Source organism: Aureobasidium namibiae (genome assembly GCF_000721765.1).
Source record: "Aureobasidium namibiae CBS 147.97 unplaced genomic scaffold scaffold_2, whole genome shotgun sequence".
Lineage (NCBI taxonomy): Eukaryota > Fungi > Ascomycota > Dothideomycetes > Dothideales > Saccotheciaceae > Aureobasidium > Aureobasidium namibiae.
Genome location: NW_013581207.1, coordinates 1273367 through 1289128, shown reverse-complemented (window position 1 = coordinate 1289128; position 15762 = coordinate 1273367). Strand labels below are relative to the sequence as shown.

The window sequence follows — 15762 nt, the reverse complement described above, 5'->3', positions numbered from 1 at the left end:
GCCAGATCACGGTGTCATGTATGGCTCCACATCATCCTTCGCACAAAGCTTGCCGTCGGCGTGTTCGTGCCAGTCACACTTGGAACCCTTCCTGGGGTCGGGGAAGTCCTCCTTGGTGAGTTTGATAAGAGAGTGAGCATAGTCAACCGAGAAGTCGCCACCTTTGTTGATCAACGTCTTCATCGAGTCTGACAAGTATACACCCTTGGCTGCAGGTTCGCCGCAGAGTGCGCGGAATGCAGCAGTCTCGGCCAAGAACTTGCGCATGTGGTTGGGCGTCTTGGTGAAGGCGTAGACGTACTCGAGGCGGAAGGTAGGTGCTGTCATGTTGTTCTTGTGGTAGTACAGGCGGACCAGATCCATGGCTATCAATGGTAAGTTAGTGCATACCCTGTGCTCTGGAAAGGTGCACTTACTGTCATTGCAAAGAGCTTCGACATCCCATCTTTGACCAATGACATACAGACAGAGGTAATGCTGGACCGAATGGAAGTCGTAGGGACCCTGAAGCTTACCGCCATGTAACCAGCGGGAGAAGAGTGCGAAGGCGAACTCGTCAAGATCCTCGAAGGTCAGTTGCTCCTCGGTAGGAGATGGCGTGGCTGACAACAACTTGTTGAAGAAGGGGACCTTGCTAGTGAGTAGGTAGTTGGGTACAGGGAACCTTTTGTGGGTAACGCCAGCACGAAGAACCGTGGTTTGAATGTCTGCAGGCATGGGAGTCTTGCTGCCTGGGTTGTCGGCATGAATGGAAGCGACGAGTGATCTGGCCGGATTGGTTAGTCATCGACACATTGGCCTCAAGACAGAGTAGCTCACTGGATAGCGCCGTCAGGAATCACTGGACTGGCCAGACCAGATCTGAGGTCTCCGGTGCTCGAAGGCTTAGTAGCTGGAATGGTGATGCTCGTGGGACGTTCGTCTGCCGCACTGCCTGCACCCACTTCGACTGCACTGTCTGCAGCTGGGCCGACTCCACGCTTGACGACAGTACCGAGATCCTGGCGGTCGTCGATGCGCTCAACAGAGCGCTGCACGCTTTGGGATGAGCTTGTGCGAGATGCTCCAGGACGGCTTGTGTCCAGGGGGACTGCAAGGGTGGGATTGCTAGACATTGTGACTGTGCTGACGCTGTGATGAACAATGGTGATAGGGCCTTGTATCGATAGGTGTAGACTTGAGGGATATTGATCATGTAATGAAGGAGGGTGAGATTGGAGGACGGAGAGGTAGCTGAAGGGGAAAGTCGGAGTGACAAGATGAACGAAGATGCAGGCGTGGGATGAGTGCCAACAGGGAAGTTGCAACACGAATAGCACCTACCTGACCTGTTCTGCTTCATGTCATCCTCTGATCCACCCAAATCTCATCTACAGGCTTCTTTTACTCAGAATTGACAAACGCAGGAGATGAGGCAATCAATGCTCGCCAGCCAATTCGGGATTGATTCAGGAGGTTGCAAACACCAGACTCAGGCTGGGACAAACATGCTTCTAGTGTTGCCGGAGTCTCAACCCAGACATACTAGCACTAGAGTGAGCATGACTGACATGTAAGCCACGCGATGTCAAGCTTCAATTCGAGCCTGTCAAAGAACTTCAAACACAGCTGCAGATGCCTGTCTGTGCGTGTGGTTGTCTTGTTGCCGGAACGATGCAACTGCCCACCAAAAACATCTCGTAGCAACAGCAGGATTCTTATGGATAGAACGCTTGATGGACTACCCAAGTAGACGATTTGGTAGTTCGGGCGTCATAGAAGAAATGTAGGACTTGTCCTTGCCAGAATGTGGTAGATGTCATGTTCGCCTTACACCGACGCAGAGTTGCAGCGAGGTTTGAGCTGCATGCGTTGGTGGAGAGTCCTACGGTAATGCGTTTATATAGATCGTGTCCAGGTTTAGAGAAGGCGATGCGTTACAAACTTTCTGGCTGAGAGAAAGTCGATGATGATTCCAAAATGACGTCGAGCGTTTTCGCTGGAGATCTCGACCCTGCGACCCCAGACAAGAGCAGCTCTCTTCGTCTTCGTCTTGTTCGACTTTCTCTCCGTACTCTACCATCACCATATACACCAAAATGTCTTCAGCAAGACTCGTCCTCAGATCGTTCCGCGCCGCCCCTCGAGTCGTGCGCCCCTTCAGCTCGGCCACTGTTCGCTTTGACGCCAATGTCGATGCATACCGCAAGTTCCAGATGGAGAAGCCTCTCAACCCTCACTTGACCAACACCACCTCGACCATCGCCAATGAGATGCCCAGTATTGGCAAGGACAACGCTCCTCCCGAGTTGATTACCAATGTCGACCCCGACTTCGCCGCTAAGGACTCTGTGCCCGAGAACACCGAGAGAATGACCGGAGGCACTCAGGACGGCAGCCCCGAGTCTGGCGTCAATGCCGATCTCAAAGTAGGTGAACTCGAGGAAAGTTCCTTTCGTGTCGAGCCTTTGAGGAGGACAGGCGAGGACACCAACACCACGAGGGCTAGACTCTTATGTTCGTCGCCAATCACTTTCACGCCGTTTTGTCAAATTCGAGACCATGCTGACGACGACGCCCTACAGACCAAAGCAGAAAAAGAGGCACGCTAGAGAGCGACCTCCTCATGTCCACCTTTGCCGATCGCTACCTCGAAACAATGACCCCCAAGCAACTTCAACAATACGACCTTTTCCTTGACGAGAACGACTGGGACATCTACTACTGGGCCACCCAGGAGCCCACCCCTACTTCCATGGAATACGCCGAAGGAGGTGGTCCTGAACAGGCTACTCCCGTAGCCCAGGGCAAGTCCGCCAAAGATGAGCACGTTCGCCCTCCCGGCACTGGCGAGTGGGCCCAGACTGTTGGTCTCTTCAAGCCTGCCTATCGCCCCGTTCCTCAGCGATGGAAGAACTCGGAAGTTTTGGCTATGTTGAGGCAGCATGTCAAGGACCGTAGTGCTGGTGGAGTTCTTGAAGGCGACAAGTCTGGCGAAGCCGAACCGGACAGCAAGAGTGGCAAAGGTATGGCTTTCATGCCCGAGCTCAAGAACCTCGACAAATAGACCTCTTGTCGTCTCACGTAAATACCCTGTAATATATGCATGGCCTGCACCTTTCTCGTATACCATCTGCTAGCAGCTACGGTTTCCCACACGAACTCTCTCTTTCGATCTCTCTGGATGCGGCGGCCACATGAGCAAGCTAACAATAGATTTTCGTACGAACGAAGGACCTAGGCGGTTGAATACTCGGAAGGTCATTGACACATTCCTTAGCAGGTGGCTAGCATTCCACGGATGACAAGCTGTTTGGTTCTTGTTTTCGTCTACGAAATACTGTATTCTCCTCCTGAGGTATAGTCCCTCACTGTTTATACAAATCAGTCGAGTAGGTTGAGATGGTCGTAAGTCATCAGGCGAAAACTGGGTTGATAACTGTACAGACAACGTGTCACAGAAGCAACCCTACTACATGTCGAGGTGGCTGGCTGTCGAGGAATGTAAGTCTGAGACAAAGGATCCCGATCATTTGGATCCGCACTAAATAGGAAGACTGGTTATTGTAAAGGCTTCATTCCATACGACACCCAGCCACTCGGACGGTGTGCCCAAGACCGCATATAATACCTTGCATGAGCTGGCTTGTGTATTGCAGCCCCTAACCAAAACATCACACTCCCTCGCAGTAACATTACACTTCAGACGTACACAATGGTCTCCATTACTCAATACACCTACCCGATTCGCCCACTACCTATACGACCTATTCGTACACAGTCATCAAGCAAGGATCTTCAGTGGACCTCTACGTATGACAGCGTATTCAGCCAGTACATCCATGCCGAAGGACTAGAGGCCGCGACATGCAACCCTGCTGCGCTTGCATATCCGACTGCAGCATTGAACGAACCATCACCTGTGGTTCCAAGTATCTATCCCGAGCCATCTCAGCACAACAGACTGTGGAGTGCGAATTCATTCGATGCAAAGGACATCTACCAACCTTCGCCGACTTTCAGCTCCTGGATGGGCGATGAAAGCGAGATCAATCTACATCATCCCATGATGTCCCAGCCAATAGCAAGGATACCGATCTATCAAAACGACATGTCAACGTCAGGGCTGCGGATATGTTACAATCCCACACTGGCTCCGTCACGAGTTGAGGAGACCGCGAGCGAGATGTATGTGAGCAGATCAAGAAGAGTGTCACGCACACCATCGACATCACGTCGTCAACAACGAACACCTTCATCGGGGACACGATCGCCTCGGCGGCGTCAACGGCGAACACCCTCATCAAAAGGTCACAGTCGCAAGTCATCTGGACAGGTGCAGAGTCCGCGAGGATCATCAGGCAGTTTCGTGAACTATACACCACACGATAGCGAGAAGCTGTTGACCGGAGTGGCACCTTCGGGCAGTAGCAAGACCAAAGCGCGACGAGAAAGGGAAGCAGTGGAGAAACGGCGAAGGTTCAGCCAGGCAGCGCTGAAAGCAATGGTCAAAGCAGGGGGTGACTTAGCGGAGCTGCGAGATGCAGGGCTGATGATCGGATAGGAGAGAGCGGGTGGTAGGTGTAATGTGTACTAGACGAGGGCTGGGCAATAATGCAGTTGTTTAATGAAATGGACATAGAATTGGAGTGCAATCTCGTGTTCCCAAGCAACGAGCCGGCGGGTGTTCCTGCCATCGTAAGTGATAACAACAAGATGAACAGTGCGGAAGAGAGCCGAGTCATTTGACGAGGTTGCCAACCCGGCATGGCGGGAACGCGTGTAGCAGGTCCCTGCATTCGAGCCGTGCAATTAGGCTTTGAGCTAATTTCTCCACGTTGCATGATGGCATCTCATTTAGCAAGGCAAGAACGTCTGGACTCTATCCGCAGATGCGCGATTACGATGGCCTCGTGCCTGACCTCGATCCTGACCTTATACACCTGCCAGCCCTGTTCCGAACCCTCTTGTGCGACGAGGTAGACGTAACAGATCCAGGACAGTGCTGACCGCCGCGTGAATGGAGAGCTACTATGAAGACGACAGTCCGCTTGCTGCGCTGCTCGAAGGTCGGTCACGCAGACGCGCTTTCCTCTTGAAGCGGACAAGGCCACTAACGTGTTGCTGCAGGCCATGGCACCGCCGACGAATCGTTCAACTACCTCAACCAGGAGCCCTTGCATACACCTCCCTTCACTCCGACTGTCGCGCCCCAGAAGCCCTCCTTCAGGCCCTTTACCCAACCCCTAAACCTCCGCTTCCCTGCTCAGGGCACTGTCTCCAAGCTTCACCATGCTTGGTCGGTACGCCTTCCTCTCTAGTCCTCTGCCTCTTGTCCACAGCAGCCTTCTTACACACATCGTAGCGTGCAGTCAACTCTCGTATTGGCCGAGCTGAGAACAACCGCTTCCTCGAACACTTCCGCTACCTCATCGTCGCCTCGCAGCTTCTCAACGAATATCCAGACCTCGGCTCGTTACACACCACTCAGATCAATGGAACTCCCTTCGCCAACACAGATTTGGCCCCGAATGCCTCGTTGAACATTTCTGGTGTCGCTGCCACAGCTGGTGTTGCCTTCGTCCTCGTCCTCCTGCTCAATTGGCTCCGTGGTTCTCGTTTGAGCAAGAGTCGTATCCTGTTGGCCCTACTGTGCGCCGCCGTAGCTGCTGTTCTGTTCTACGCATACATCCGTCGGCAATGGCTGCAGTACCTCAGACACCAAGCTGTGGACACAGTCTCTTCCCTGACCACCAATGCTCGTGGTTTTGATATTACTACCTCCGCTGCCTTGTCTCTGATCCAAGAGGTTGAGCTTGTCTCCAAGGGCTACAGACTGTACGTTCGCAGTTCCTGGAGCCATGTGACATCTGCTAACAGGTCGCAGGAGCACCCCACTCCCTCCGATTTCCCGTTTCGATGATGTTAAGGTCAATCGAAAGTGCGCCAAGCTGCGTGGTGCTCTAAACAAAGCCTACACCGAAGCATTGCCTGCCTTCAGGGATGCAACCATTTCGCTCAAGGCCCTGCTCAATCAGGATGACATGGAGAAATATCTGGATGTTTACGACATTCCTCACCACGCTGTCCAAGAGGCCGTGAGCCCTGCACTCATCTCTCTGGAGGATGACGACCCGGAATCTCTGAGAAGTCTGCGCGTAGTCAGCTACCAGTACAGCACTCTCAGAAGAGTCGTTTGTTGCTCGCTCATGTCCCTTGAGGCCGATGGAGGCAATACTGATTTCGCACGCTGGTCGGCTGCAACCAAGATCATGAACTCCCTAAGCACCATCACCGCTACTTGGGCACAAAAGTTGAGCGAACTCCTTCGCGAAGTCGAGGAGTTCACCATTCCCAGGGAGGCAAGACTCTCCACCAGACCTGCTGGTGAGCGCCTACGTACACAGGTCCGCAAGATCACCGAACTCTCTCAAGGTATCAGGTCGCTGCAAGCGAAGATGGCTCTCATGAGAGAAGAGTCCACCAAGGCAATTGAGGATTCAGATGATCTGACTGATCTCGGCCCAAACTTGATGTCGCAGTACGAATCCATCGGCACCGATCTCAAGATGCTTATGCAAGCCTGGGAGAATGGCAAGGCTTCTCTTGCAAGTAATCTTGATAAGCAAGAACGTCGCATCTCACAAGCATCAAGTGGTCTTCGTTCGCCAGCTGCCAGCCTTGGTGGTCTGACTGCTGTTGAAGAAGGCGGACCTGCTGATGCCTTACGCGCATTGAACGGCGAATCGAAGTCGAGCAGATCCAGTTTCGCAGGATCTGGATCCGACGAAGAAGTCTTCGAAGGCGTCTCCCTGCATATACCTCGCATGCGCAGCTCCTTGACCAGAGATGAGCGCATTGCTAAGATGCAAGAGGAGCGAGTACGTCTCTCCGAGATACGCGACAAACGCGATTCAGGCACAAACATGATCCGCGAGCTCCAGTCTGTCATGAATCTGCGGCCGAAGCGCAACACCATGGGAGCACGCATAACTTCGATATGAACACTTACAGCTGTCAACCGGACACTCACACTCTCTTGCAACCTACGAACTATCTTTATGATCATACGACAATTTCATTTGCATCAAAGCATTTCTCTTCGACTACAGCTCGGCAACGGACATGCAACCGACTGGCATACTTGGATTCTCATACTTTTTCACTTCCCCTATTCATCCACTCGGCGTGAATCTCAAAATATACCCTTCCTCTTCGTTTCACACTCTTCTTGTCAATACCATTTCTATCAAAGCGAGTTTAGCCCCTTTCAACCTATTCGTCTGGGGAAGCATTTTCATTCTAGGCGGCATTGTGCATATCACGCGTTCAATATTATTCTGTTTCCAGTGCACTTCAGCATTTCAATCATGTTTGTAGCTATCTGAACGAACCGAAATTTGTACAATCACTCACACCTTGAGCATCGTCCCCGTCCAATGTTCGAAGGATCAGAAGCCTTTTGTCCTGTCATCTCACTCCTCATGCAATAAAGCATGCTCAGCGAACCCTTGGTTTCTGACCTGAATCTTCATGCTCTCGAGCACGCTTTGCTTGACATTCTCATCGATGATAGTCCAACCCTGGAACAATCCATGCGTGACTGTAAAGTCGTATGGTTTGACTGCCTTCCACATGTCGTGAATTGTGTCTGGAGAAAGAGGTATCATATTCGGGATACTCCTTGAAGATGACCGATATCAGTAAAAGCAATTTATGGAGAGAGTTGAGATCCGAGACGTACCACATGAAAGAAAACGAAGTAGTCCCCTTCGGTCTGTCTTTACGGTAGAAACCAGACTGTTTCCATCTTTGTCAGATTTACGCTTTCTGCATGTCGAATCTTGACAGGAAAGATACATAGACTTACAGGTACATTAACAAACGTATCAGCAATGAACAAATGGCCATCCCAATGCAACACCATACTACCCTCAAAATGTCCTCCTACCTTTATAGCAGTGACACCTGGCACAATCTCCTCATACTGCTTTTTGAGCAGCACTCTCTTGGTTGAGGGCAGAGGAGTACGGGATAGCCATTGTTGATCGAGAGAGTGGACGTAGACGGGGCAGGAAAAAGTGGCGGACCAGGAAATGTGGGTTGTGTAGAAGTGGGGGTGGGAGATTACCATTGCTTCTAGGCCGCCTAGGGAGTTGATCTGATTTTGAGCGATTAGGACGGAGATGTGATGGTGGGTTGGCAGTGCTTACGAAGTCGATGAGGGGTTGGTCGAGGTAGGCTATGCAGTCCCAGAGAATGTTGCCGTGAGGTGTTTGGAGGAGGAGTGCTCGTTGGCCGATGCCGAGCTACATGATTGAACAGTTAGAGTCGTTTTTGTAGCATTGACCTGTTGAGCTGACGTCGGGAATCAGAAACACGAGAGTGGCACCTTCCTACCATCTCTTGGTTCGGGAAAGGAAGCAATGAGTTCGACATCGTAATTTCCCCTCTCGAAAATCTGATATGTTGTCCCATCTTTTTCTCCGCTGTTTCTCTTCTCGGTGTGAGGAAAGACTGGTTGACTTACCTTTGGTTCCGCCCAGATGGACCAGATACGAGGGTCATGCTCATCTTGCTTCCACTTGGTCTCATGCTTTCCAGCTTCGGCTTTCAAACTCGTCCAAGATTGTCCAGTTACAGGAATGTACTGACGTGGGTCCTATGATCTGCGTGAGCTACACTGAGTTCAACATGTTTGATTTGGTGTTCAGAGTTTGAGGTTGCTTACATCACAGATTCTACAGTAGCCCGACGGTGGGTTGGAAGCTGGTGTGTCGAACTGCGTGCCGCACGTTGAACAGAGCAGTAGATCTTCACCTTCGATCATGGCTGCTATCGGATTCTATTGCGTCTTGCTCTTGTGTTGGGCTGTTGATGGTTAGCAGAGGAAAACGCGTTCGTGGTGATGACATGATGATCAAGCAGGGTCGTACCCCCACTTCCCCCACCTGCTGCAACAGTGGGGTTGGTATACTGTAATTACGCGACTGATATGACAAAGAAGAAAACTTTGGGCTGGGTCAATTGCTGTTTTGCTAGTGTACATTTACATTTTGCCTTCATTGCAGTGCTTGAACGAACCCCGAACGAACGTAGCAACATTTAAAGACCATTGAAAGAAAAAGAGAGAAAGTCGATTCCAAAACTAGAAACTGCATATTGGTTTCGCGAGAAGAAGCAAGAGCGAAGAAAGGAGAAAGATAAAAACTTCTGATGATTAGAGCGCAAGTTCCATACGTGATCGTATGGAGGGGTATTATTGTTCATCGATGGCATTAGAAAGCTGACATCTGCCATCATGTGACAGTGAGAAGATGGTTGGAGGAAGGGAAGAAAGGTAGGTCGAGATGGCCAGGGAATCAGTAACGAGGCCTGCTGGTGGGTGCCTTCTCCAGGTTGCCAGTCAGATGGGCAACACGAGCCTTGATACGAGCGACTCTGTCCTCGATGGTCTCTTCGCCACTGGTATCGCCGTCATCCTCAGTGCCGTTAGTGATGTGAGATGGGCGGCCAGAGACCTGATCTTCGCTGACTCTGGTAGCTCGTTCGGCAGCATTCTTTCGGATCTGTGCCCATCTGTCAAGGTTGTTTGCGACCGGCTGAGCGGCATCATAGGCAGGCTCGGATTCAGTGTAGCTGTTGATCCTGCGGTCCATCGGCGTTTCCAGAGGGGTTTCAGGGAACCCACCGGGTGCATTGAGATGTCCTGCCTCCAGATCTGCCTTGTGAGCAGCCTCTGCTTGCGCTTGTAGATGAGAGTCGATAGATCCACGAGGCGTCCAAGCAGGGTTATCGGAAAGAGGGCCCTGATCAAAACGTTGATACTCGTCGTCAGCATTGCCTCTGTGCTCAGAGTGTACGGGAGAGACTATGTGGTCATCGGCTCCGCCATGCTGCTGAGCAAAGCTCGGCTCCAATGGGCTGACTACCGGAGGGCTGGATCCCGAAACAGGTGCTGTCAGGTTGTTTGCTACTGCACGGCGTGGGAACAGAGGCTCGGCAGTTGGAAGTGTAGGTTGAACTGGAGGAGTTGGGGTGGTAGACTTTTTGCGAAGTAGAGACAGTTTCCTCCCGAGGTTCGTTTCGGAAGGAGGTGCCAAGCTAGTCATCGAAGCTGATGGTTGTTGACCAGCAGCTTCACGCTTGCCATCGTCACTCTTGTGGCTCTTGCTAAACATACGCTTGAAACCGTTGGGTCGTTTGTTGGGTTCGTGAGCCATCTTATCTGGGCTGAAGGTAGCCGCCTTCGCCTCCCAGGCTTCTCTTGCAGCTTTTACTGCGGAAGTCTCTGATTTGGCGGGCCTCTGCCCTTCCATAGAGGGCCTAAATGCCGGATGGTTTTGCACGTTGTTAGTACGTTGCGGGACTGGCTTCCTGCCTACCTCGGTGACCTTGGGTACCGAGGGCACAGATGGCACCTCTGTGGCGTTGTGTACGACAGGTCTCTCAGAGATGATAGAAGCACTGAGTGAAAGAGGTTCCGGGTTAGCTACCGGTGTATGCGAAGCAGGTAAATCTTCCACGCTTGCGTTTGGCTGATCCGGAGTAGTGGACACCTCGGACACCACGGAAACCTCGGAAATAGCAATTGATTGTTTCCGAGCGTCTGGAGAAGGCAGAGGCTTGTTGGATCCTTGCGTTTCGACAGACGAAGTAGCATCATCAGGAACATACATCTCCACAGGTGTTCCCTTACCAGCGAAGTTATCGCCCAAGTATTGTTTGCGTGTCGCTTCTTTGTCGAAAGTATGGGCCCATCTCATAGCTGGTGCCGCTTCACTAGTCAGACCCAATGTCAAAACGCTGTTGGTTTTCATTGATGAAGCATCGTCGTGTCGTCCACGGCGTTGCGCACTTGGTGTTTCGACTGTCCTAACGTGTTGGCGAGCAAGAGTAGCTGCTGCTGCTCTAATTCTTGCTTGCTGGTCTGGAGAGATACTGAGCTTATCGGGTGTTGTCGATGCAGCTTGTCGCTCTGACTGAGGACTGTCGTATCTCCTTGGAGGCAGAGTGGCCGATTTCCTGCGGCTTTGTTTCCCCCTGCGGCTGAAACCGAAACGTGACTTCTTCTCGGCAATGTAGGCACCTTCTTCCAGTTCGGGAGCAGCGCTCTTGATCATTTCCTCCAGCAGAATCCAGCGGCCATGGAGTATACCAGTTTCGACAAGGGCACATCGACCGAAGACAGCCTTTCTCGCGGCAGGCTCTTCACTAGCAAGACTAGTCATCCAAACCCACCAAAAGCAGTCGTCAAGGTCGAACTTTGTGATACTAGCTAGTTCGCCCGGGTTGACGTCTTCTTCTTGATAGCCATTGGACGATCGCGGAGGCCCACTGCTGATAGGGGGAAGCATCTTGTCAGGTGGCATCAGCATGCGTATAGGCTGAGAGTTGACTTTGTTGCCTTCGTCGACAAATCCAGAGTTCAGGAAATCGGCCCAAGAGGGTGTCGTTGGACGTCCACCATCATCGGCACGAGAACGAGGTGCAGATCTGAGTCCTGACAGTCTTGGCTCTATGCTTGGTGAGCGCGCACCGCTCGTGTTATCGTTAGTGTCGTCACCAATGGACGAGAAACCAAAATCTTGGAAATGTGACCAAGATTCGTCGGGTCTGTTGTTTAGGCTGTCCATTCCAAGACTCATATTACTTTGAGATCGTACTGCGACAGACTGATTTGCGACGGTAATACAGTGGAGAACACGCCTGCACTCTTCAGTCAATGCTTGAGCAGGATCAGGGTATTCCGAGAACATCTGCAGATCTTCGTCCCGATATTCGAAGTTGTTAGCTCTACGGAGCAGAGCAAATGGACCTGGAGATACGACGTCCACAAGCATGACGACTTTTGGTGTTTGTTTCTGCATGAGTGTAGGCGCCTCAGGAGGATATTCGGTCTGAGCCAACAATGCTTGGATAGATCTTGGTAGACCGTTGATGCCTGAAAATCCGTCCAGAGCTTCAGGGTTGAGAGATCTGAGGTAAGCGAAAAAGAGATGACTGGAAGCATCCGCAGAACTGTCGATGGTTAGCACCGGGTTGTGAGAAAACCGAGGATGAGGGAACTCACGTCACCCATGACTTGTAGCCGCCTTCGAATCCTTTTCCTTCGTCCGAATGCTCGAATGCCCACCAACCGGCCATACGCGACAGCTTTCTGCCTCCAAATCCATTTGTTTTCCCGTGAGCGGCGATTGCGGTCAGGAGATCGAAGAAGTTGTAAATGATGTTCTTTCTGGCGTTGGAATCGACGGTCATAGGAATGAAAGTGTGGAAGGCGTTTCTTGCCATGTTCGAATCTGGTGACCAGAATTAGCTCTTTGTCGCGGACTTGTGTCGAGTTTAGAGTACGAACCACGTTCGCCGAGAGAGAAACCATGATAGACTGGCCATGTCACCACACCACCTGGCATGCGACTCCAGCACCATTTAAGAATGCTGCACAAGATCTACAGTCGCGTTAGCCAGATTCAGGACTGCAAGAATGAACAAACGCACAGCCGGATCAGTGAGAACAAGCTCTCTGCGGAGGCTCGAGCCAGCGTAGTTATTGCTTCCCTCCCGGTTGCTCTTGAAGAAGTTGTTGATAAATCTCTTTGCCGGAACGGTGTCGGTCTCTGGCCTGAACGGTAGGAGCAAAAATGGTGTATCCAGTGCCTCAGCTGTAAGGTCCGATTAGCAACAGTGGTCTGCGATGTTGCGAGACTGCGTACCTCTTGACTTGAGGATCAGAGTGCACACTTGTATGAGCTCGTCAACCTCTTCCGGATCAATCTCTCTGCTGTTCCAGTTGGACACAAATCTCGGTTTTGCCATGGGCATGTGTCCTTGATTGGAGTCGACTTGTTGTGCTTTATGCTTTGCGCCCGCCTTTGCATCCTTGCTCTTGAAGACCTTCGAGAAGAACACCATGGTGGAAACGGCCACAGGTCGTGGGCTTTTCGCTTATTGGCGAGACTGTACGAATATGCGGGAGATAGAAAAGAGCATGAGTTGGTGTATGCGAGGCAGCTGAAAGACCAGTTCAAAGCGTCAGTCCATGTAAAGTGATCCGGAAGGTGAGAGCCAGTGATTGGCGTTTTGCGCAAAGAGAAACGAAGGGGAAGAGGAGGAGAGAGGCGAGGAGAGTCAAGAAGGCGTGCTGATGGTAGCTAAATCATGGAGCAGGCATTACCTTATTAAAATGAGTCTCTGGCGGGCGATCCTATTTTCCGTCAAGCCACCCGAGGCGAAACCGCATGAGCTGTCAAACTCGAGTCGAGTAGTTGTGGGTGAGTGGTAGAAAACATGGATATGGGGCAGCTGGCTGGCCTAATGAATGGCTACAGTTGATTCACTCTGCAGCTTGAAAACATGCAGCCTGCAGCGACTCACAGTAGCCGAATCTTGCGGCAGCTTAGTCGAAACCACCTTGCTGGGTCAAGGACGGCGTGTGCTCCTCCATCATCCTCTATCTGATAAAGTAGTGCATCAACGACTGACTGATGTCCTTGTTTCTTGGCCTCCAGCGGCAGCGGCAGCGCCAGCGATACGGCCTGGCCTACAATCAGACGCGTTGGTGAGTGCCAGCACATCAATCATTGGCGATCAAGACAGTCCGCCGCCGGCTTCTGCAACCCTCATCGTAGTCGACGACCCCTGGTCCCTGGATGTACCCTCAAGCGCGAGTCGCGCGCCCGAAACAAGTGTTTCTGAGACACTTTTCATACTAATTTGATCAAGGGTGCGCTAATCAAGGCTGTTGGTCCATCTCTAACGCCAACGGTCCACACCCGCAACTCAATTCTCAAGCAATGGCCAAGCACATGAAATGTCAATGCAACCCGGATAGATTGCAGTATCCCCTATATTGCGCGACAGGGAAGGCAGTCTCGCGGCAGTTGATTACATGGATATGTACAAGATAATGTACATGCTCTCTTCGGTCAGTCAAGAAGACTGTTGCTGTCTTTACAAGTCCATCAATCCATGGTGAATGTGACAGAGCGTGCACTGAAAAAACGTTCGTGATGTCATTTATAAAATCCATGATGTCAAGCTGTAGCTGCAATGAATTGGGAGCATCAACTATTCTCCAAGAGAGTCACTTCTCCTTCTAACACATGTACACCTTTACTCGACTGACAAGATCTCCGTTCCGATTTCAACAACGTATCAATCATCAATCATCTGGAAAATTCTCAATCTCTGCAATCAATATGGTATGTGGCCCGACTCTGTTCTGGCAGCAGACTGTTCGAAACAACATGTTCCCGATGATACGAGGGCGAATTCAATGAGCACTACGACGAGAAGAGACGTGATACTCGACAGTATCTACCCATGATCATGTTCTCAGTGGATGCGCCCTTTGCTCCATCAGCTGTTCGTCTTTCGGCAAATCGGAGGATGCTGGCACGGAGTGTTGTACTAGTCAGAACGTAGTGCTGTGTTATGAAAGACCATGCTGACTGTATCTCTAGGTCAAAGACAACGACACAGTCATCAAGTAAGTACACCGCCTTCACTGCCAACACCGGCACGACGCGTCAGAAGACAGGTCTAACATTTCTATAGAGAGTTCAATGAGCTCGTCAACATGGGTCCAGACGAGCTGAAGGAGTGGCTTGGTGGTGAGGACTCTGCTGGTGCAGGCTGGTCCAAGGACGATGGCTCGGGTGAGACCATTGGCCATGAGAGGTGAGTAATCGCATTGAATGACAGTTCGAGCCATGAGACGATTGAACGAGGTCTGATTCAACCCTTTACAGCGGTCGTAAGATTATCGAGATCTTGGAGAAGAACCCAAAGAAAGATCCCAGCAAATACGACGAGGACGACATTAGCCACATGCGCAAAGTCGTGGCGTACAACAAGCGCCATCTAGCACAAGAGGGAAAAGCAAAGCAGGATCCAGAAAGCAAGAGTGCTAAGTCCTTGAAGAACTGGGGTCATGACCCTCAGCAGTCATAGGTTAGGCGATGGAGAACGGTTATACGACTCAACGAAGACTTCCACTACCTTTGAGAGCTGTCTGTATTAAGGGGCCTTAGAGATCACAGTCAGAAGAGCAAAGAGTTCCGGAGTTGGTCATCTGTTGCGTTCAAAGTCCGACGTTGCAAGCCTGAGAGGCTTCGCGTATAAAGTAAGCAAGAGCTCCTCCATAGAGCGACGATTAGTGCGGAGAGCGTCGCATGAACGAGAGTTGTTTCCGTAGAAAATGCGCTTGGGCATTGCAGCCGGTACCTGAACCAGCCTCTTATGTCGCAAAGCGCGGTCAACTCTGACAGCACACCCAAGCGCCAAAGGGTACGGAGTACAGAAACGGGTCGTGGCAGGGCGAATGGCATCGGACCCAGGATGAGGCGGCCGAAGTGGAGGCAGCGGTAGATGGCGGGTATCAAGCTTGGACAGAAGAGTTGGCCAGGTCTGTGGCACATGGAACGTTTCATTGATCAACGGTCTGAGCTCTTTCCAATAATAGGAGCATCCCGTCCGGATGGCTCAAGGTGACGGTTCTACCTTTTCGCATTTGATCTGACGCATCTTATCACGCGTTTACTCGCAGCTGTTCCGCGCAGAAGTACGAGTAGCTCAAGCAAAGACGACACGACGTGCATATACTGCATGTCCAACAGGCGGTAGCGAGACGCTCCCAGCAGACCAGAGAGCAGTCCTAGCCAAGGCCTCTGACAGCCATCGAATTCTCGTTTCTTCGCGCGGCCAACCAAGACTGTCGCATGAAGGCTGAAGCTGCGTCCCTGTACCTTTTCTGTCTTTGCAGTCGCTCGCTTTCCTGTT

At 51.5% G+C, this 15762-nt stretch overlaps 7 protein-coding genes across 7 annotated transcripts; 4 read left to right on the top strand and 3 right to left on the bottom strand.

Annotated features, from left to right (window-relative positions):
- Positions 1-6: 6 nt before the first annotated feature.
- M436DRAFT_37555 (uncharacterized protein) lies at positions 7-759 on the bottom strand (the record flags this gene model as incomplete). The annotated part of the gene is made up of 2 exons (XM_013575201.1): positions 7-365; positions 417-759. Coding segments are annotated over 2 exons (702 nt in total), but the record flags the coding sequence as incomplete, so codon positions are not given.
- Positions 760-2078: 1319 nt separating this feature from the next.
- M436DRAFT_37446 (DUF339-domain-containing protein) lies at positions 2079-3046 on the top strand (the record flags this gene model as incomplete). Its single annotated transcript, XM_013575184.1, has 2 exons — positions 2079-2496; positions 2565-3046. The coding sequence occupies 2 exons, from the start codon at positions 2079-2081 to the stop codon at positions 3044-3046; spliced, it is 900 nt and encodes a 299-aa protein (XP_013430638.1).
- Positions 3047-3694: 648 nt separating this feature from the next.
- Positions 3695-4543, top strand: M436DRAFT_38281 (uncharacterized protein; the record flags this gene model as incomplete). The annotated part of the gene is made up of 1 exon (XM_013575331.1): positions 3695-4543. One exon carries the CDS (start codon positions 3695-3697, stop codon positions 4541-4543), a length of 849 nt encoding a protein of 282 aa, XP_013430785.1.
- Positions 4544-4999: 456 nt separating this feature from the next.
- Positions 5000-6983, top strand: M436DRAFT_38267 (uncharacterized protein; the record flags this gene model as incomplete). The annotated part of the gene is made up of 4 exons (XM_013575326.1): positions 5000-5048; positions 5110-5282; positions 5345-5817; positions 5867-6983. 4 exons carry the CDS (start codon positions 5000-5002, stop codon positions 6981-6983), a joined length of 1812 nt encoding a protein of 603 aa, XP_013430780.1.
- A 471-nt stretch (positions 6984-7454) lies between these two features.
- Positions 7455-8809, bottom strand: M436DRAFT_38221 (uncharacterized protein; the record flags this gene model as incomplete). Its single annotated transcript, XM_013575319.1, has 6 exons — positions 7455-7662; positions 7724-7779; positions 7850-8140; positions 8193-8288; positions 8510-8641; positions 8711-8809. 6 exons carry the CDS (start codon positions 8807-8809, stop codon positions 7455-7457), a joined length of 882 nt encoding a protein of 293 aa, XP_013430773.1.
- A 532-nt stretch (positions 8810-9341) lies between these two features.
- On the bottom strand, positions 9342-12894 carry M436DRAFT_39179 (DUF1708-domain-containing protein; the record flags this gene model as incomplete). Its single annotated transcript, XM_013575497.1, has 6 exons — positions 9342-10400; positions 10506-12000; positions 12053-12281; positions 12338-12431; positions 12481-12644; positions 12696-12894. The coding sequence occupies 6 exons, from the start codon at positions 12892-12894 to the stop codon at positions 9342-9344; spliced, it is 3240 nt and encodes a 1079-aa protein (XP_013430951.1).
- M436DRAFT_69787 (uncharacterized protein) lies at positions 12893-14934 on the top strand (the record flags this gene model as incomplete). Its single annotated transcript, XM_013575745.1, has 4 exons — positions 12893-12895; positions 14445-14470; positions 14539-14661; positions 14733-14934. 4 exons carry the CDS (start codon positions 12893-12895, stop codon positions 14932-14934), a joined length of 354 nt encoding a protein of 117 aa, XP_013431199.1.
- Positions 14935-15762: the final 828 nt, after the last annotated feature.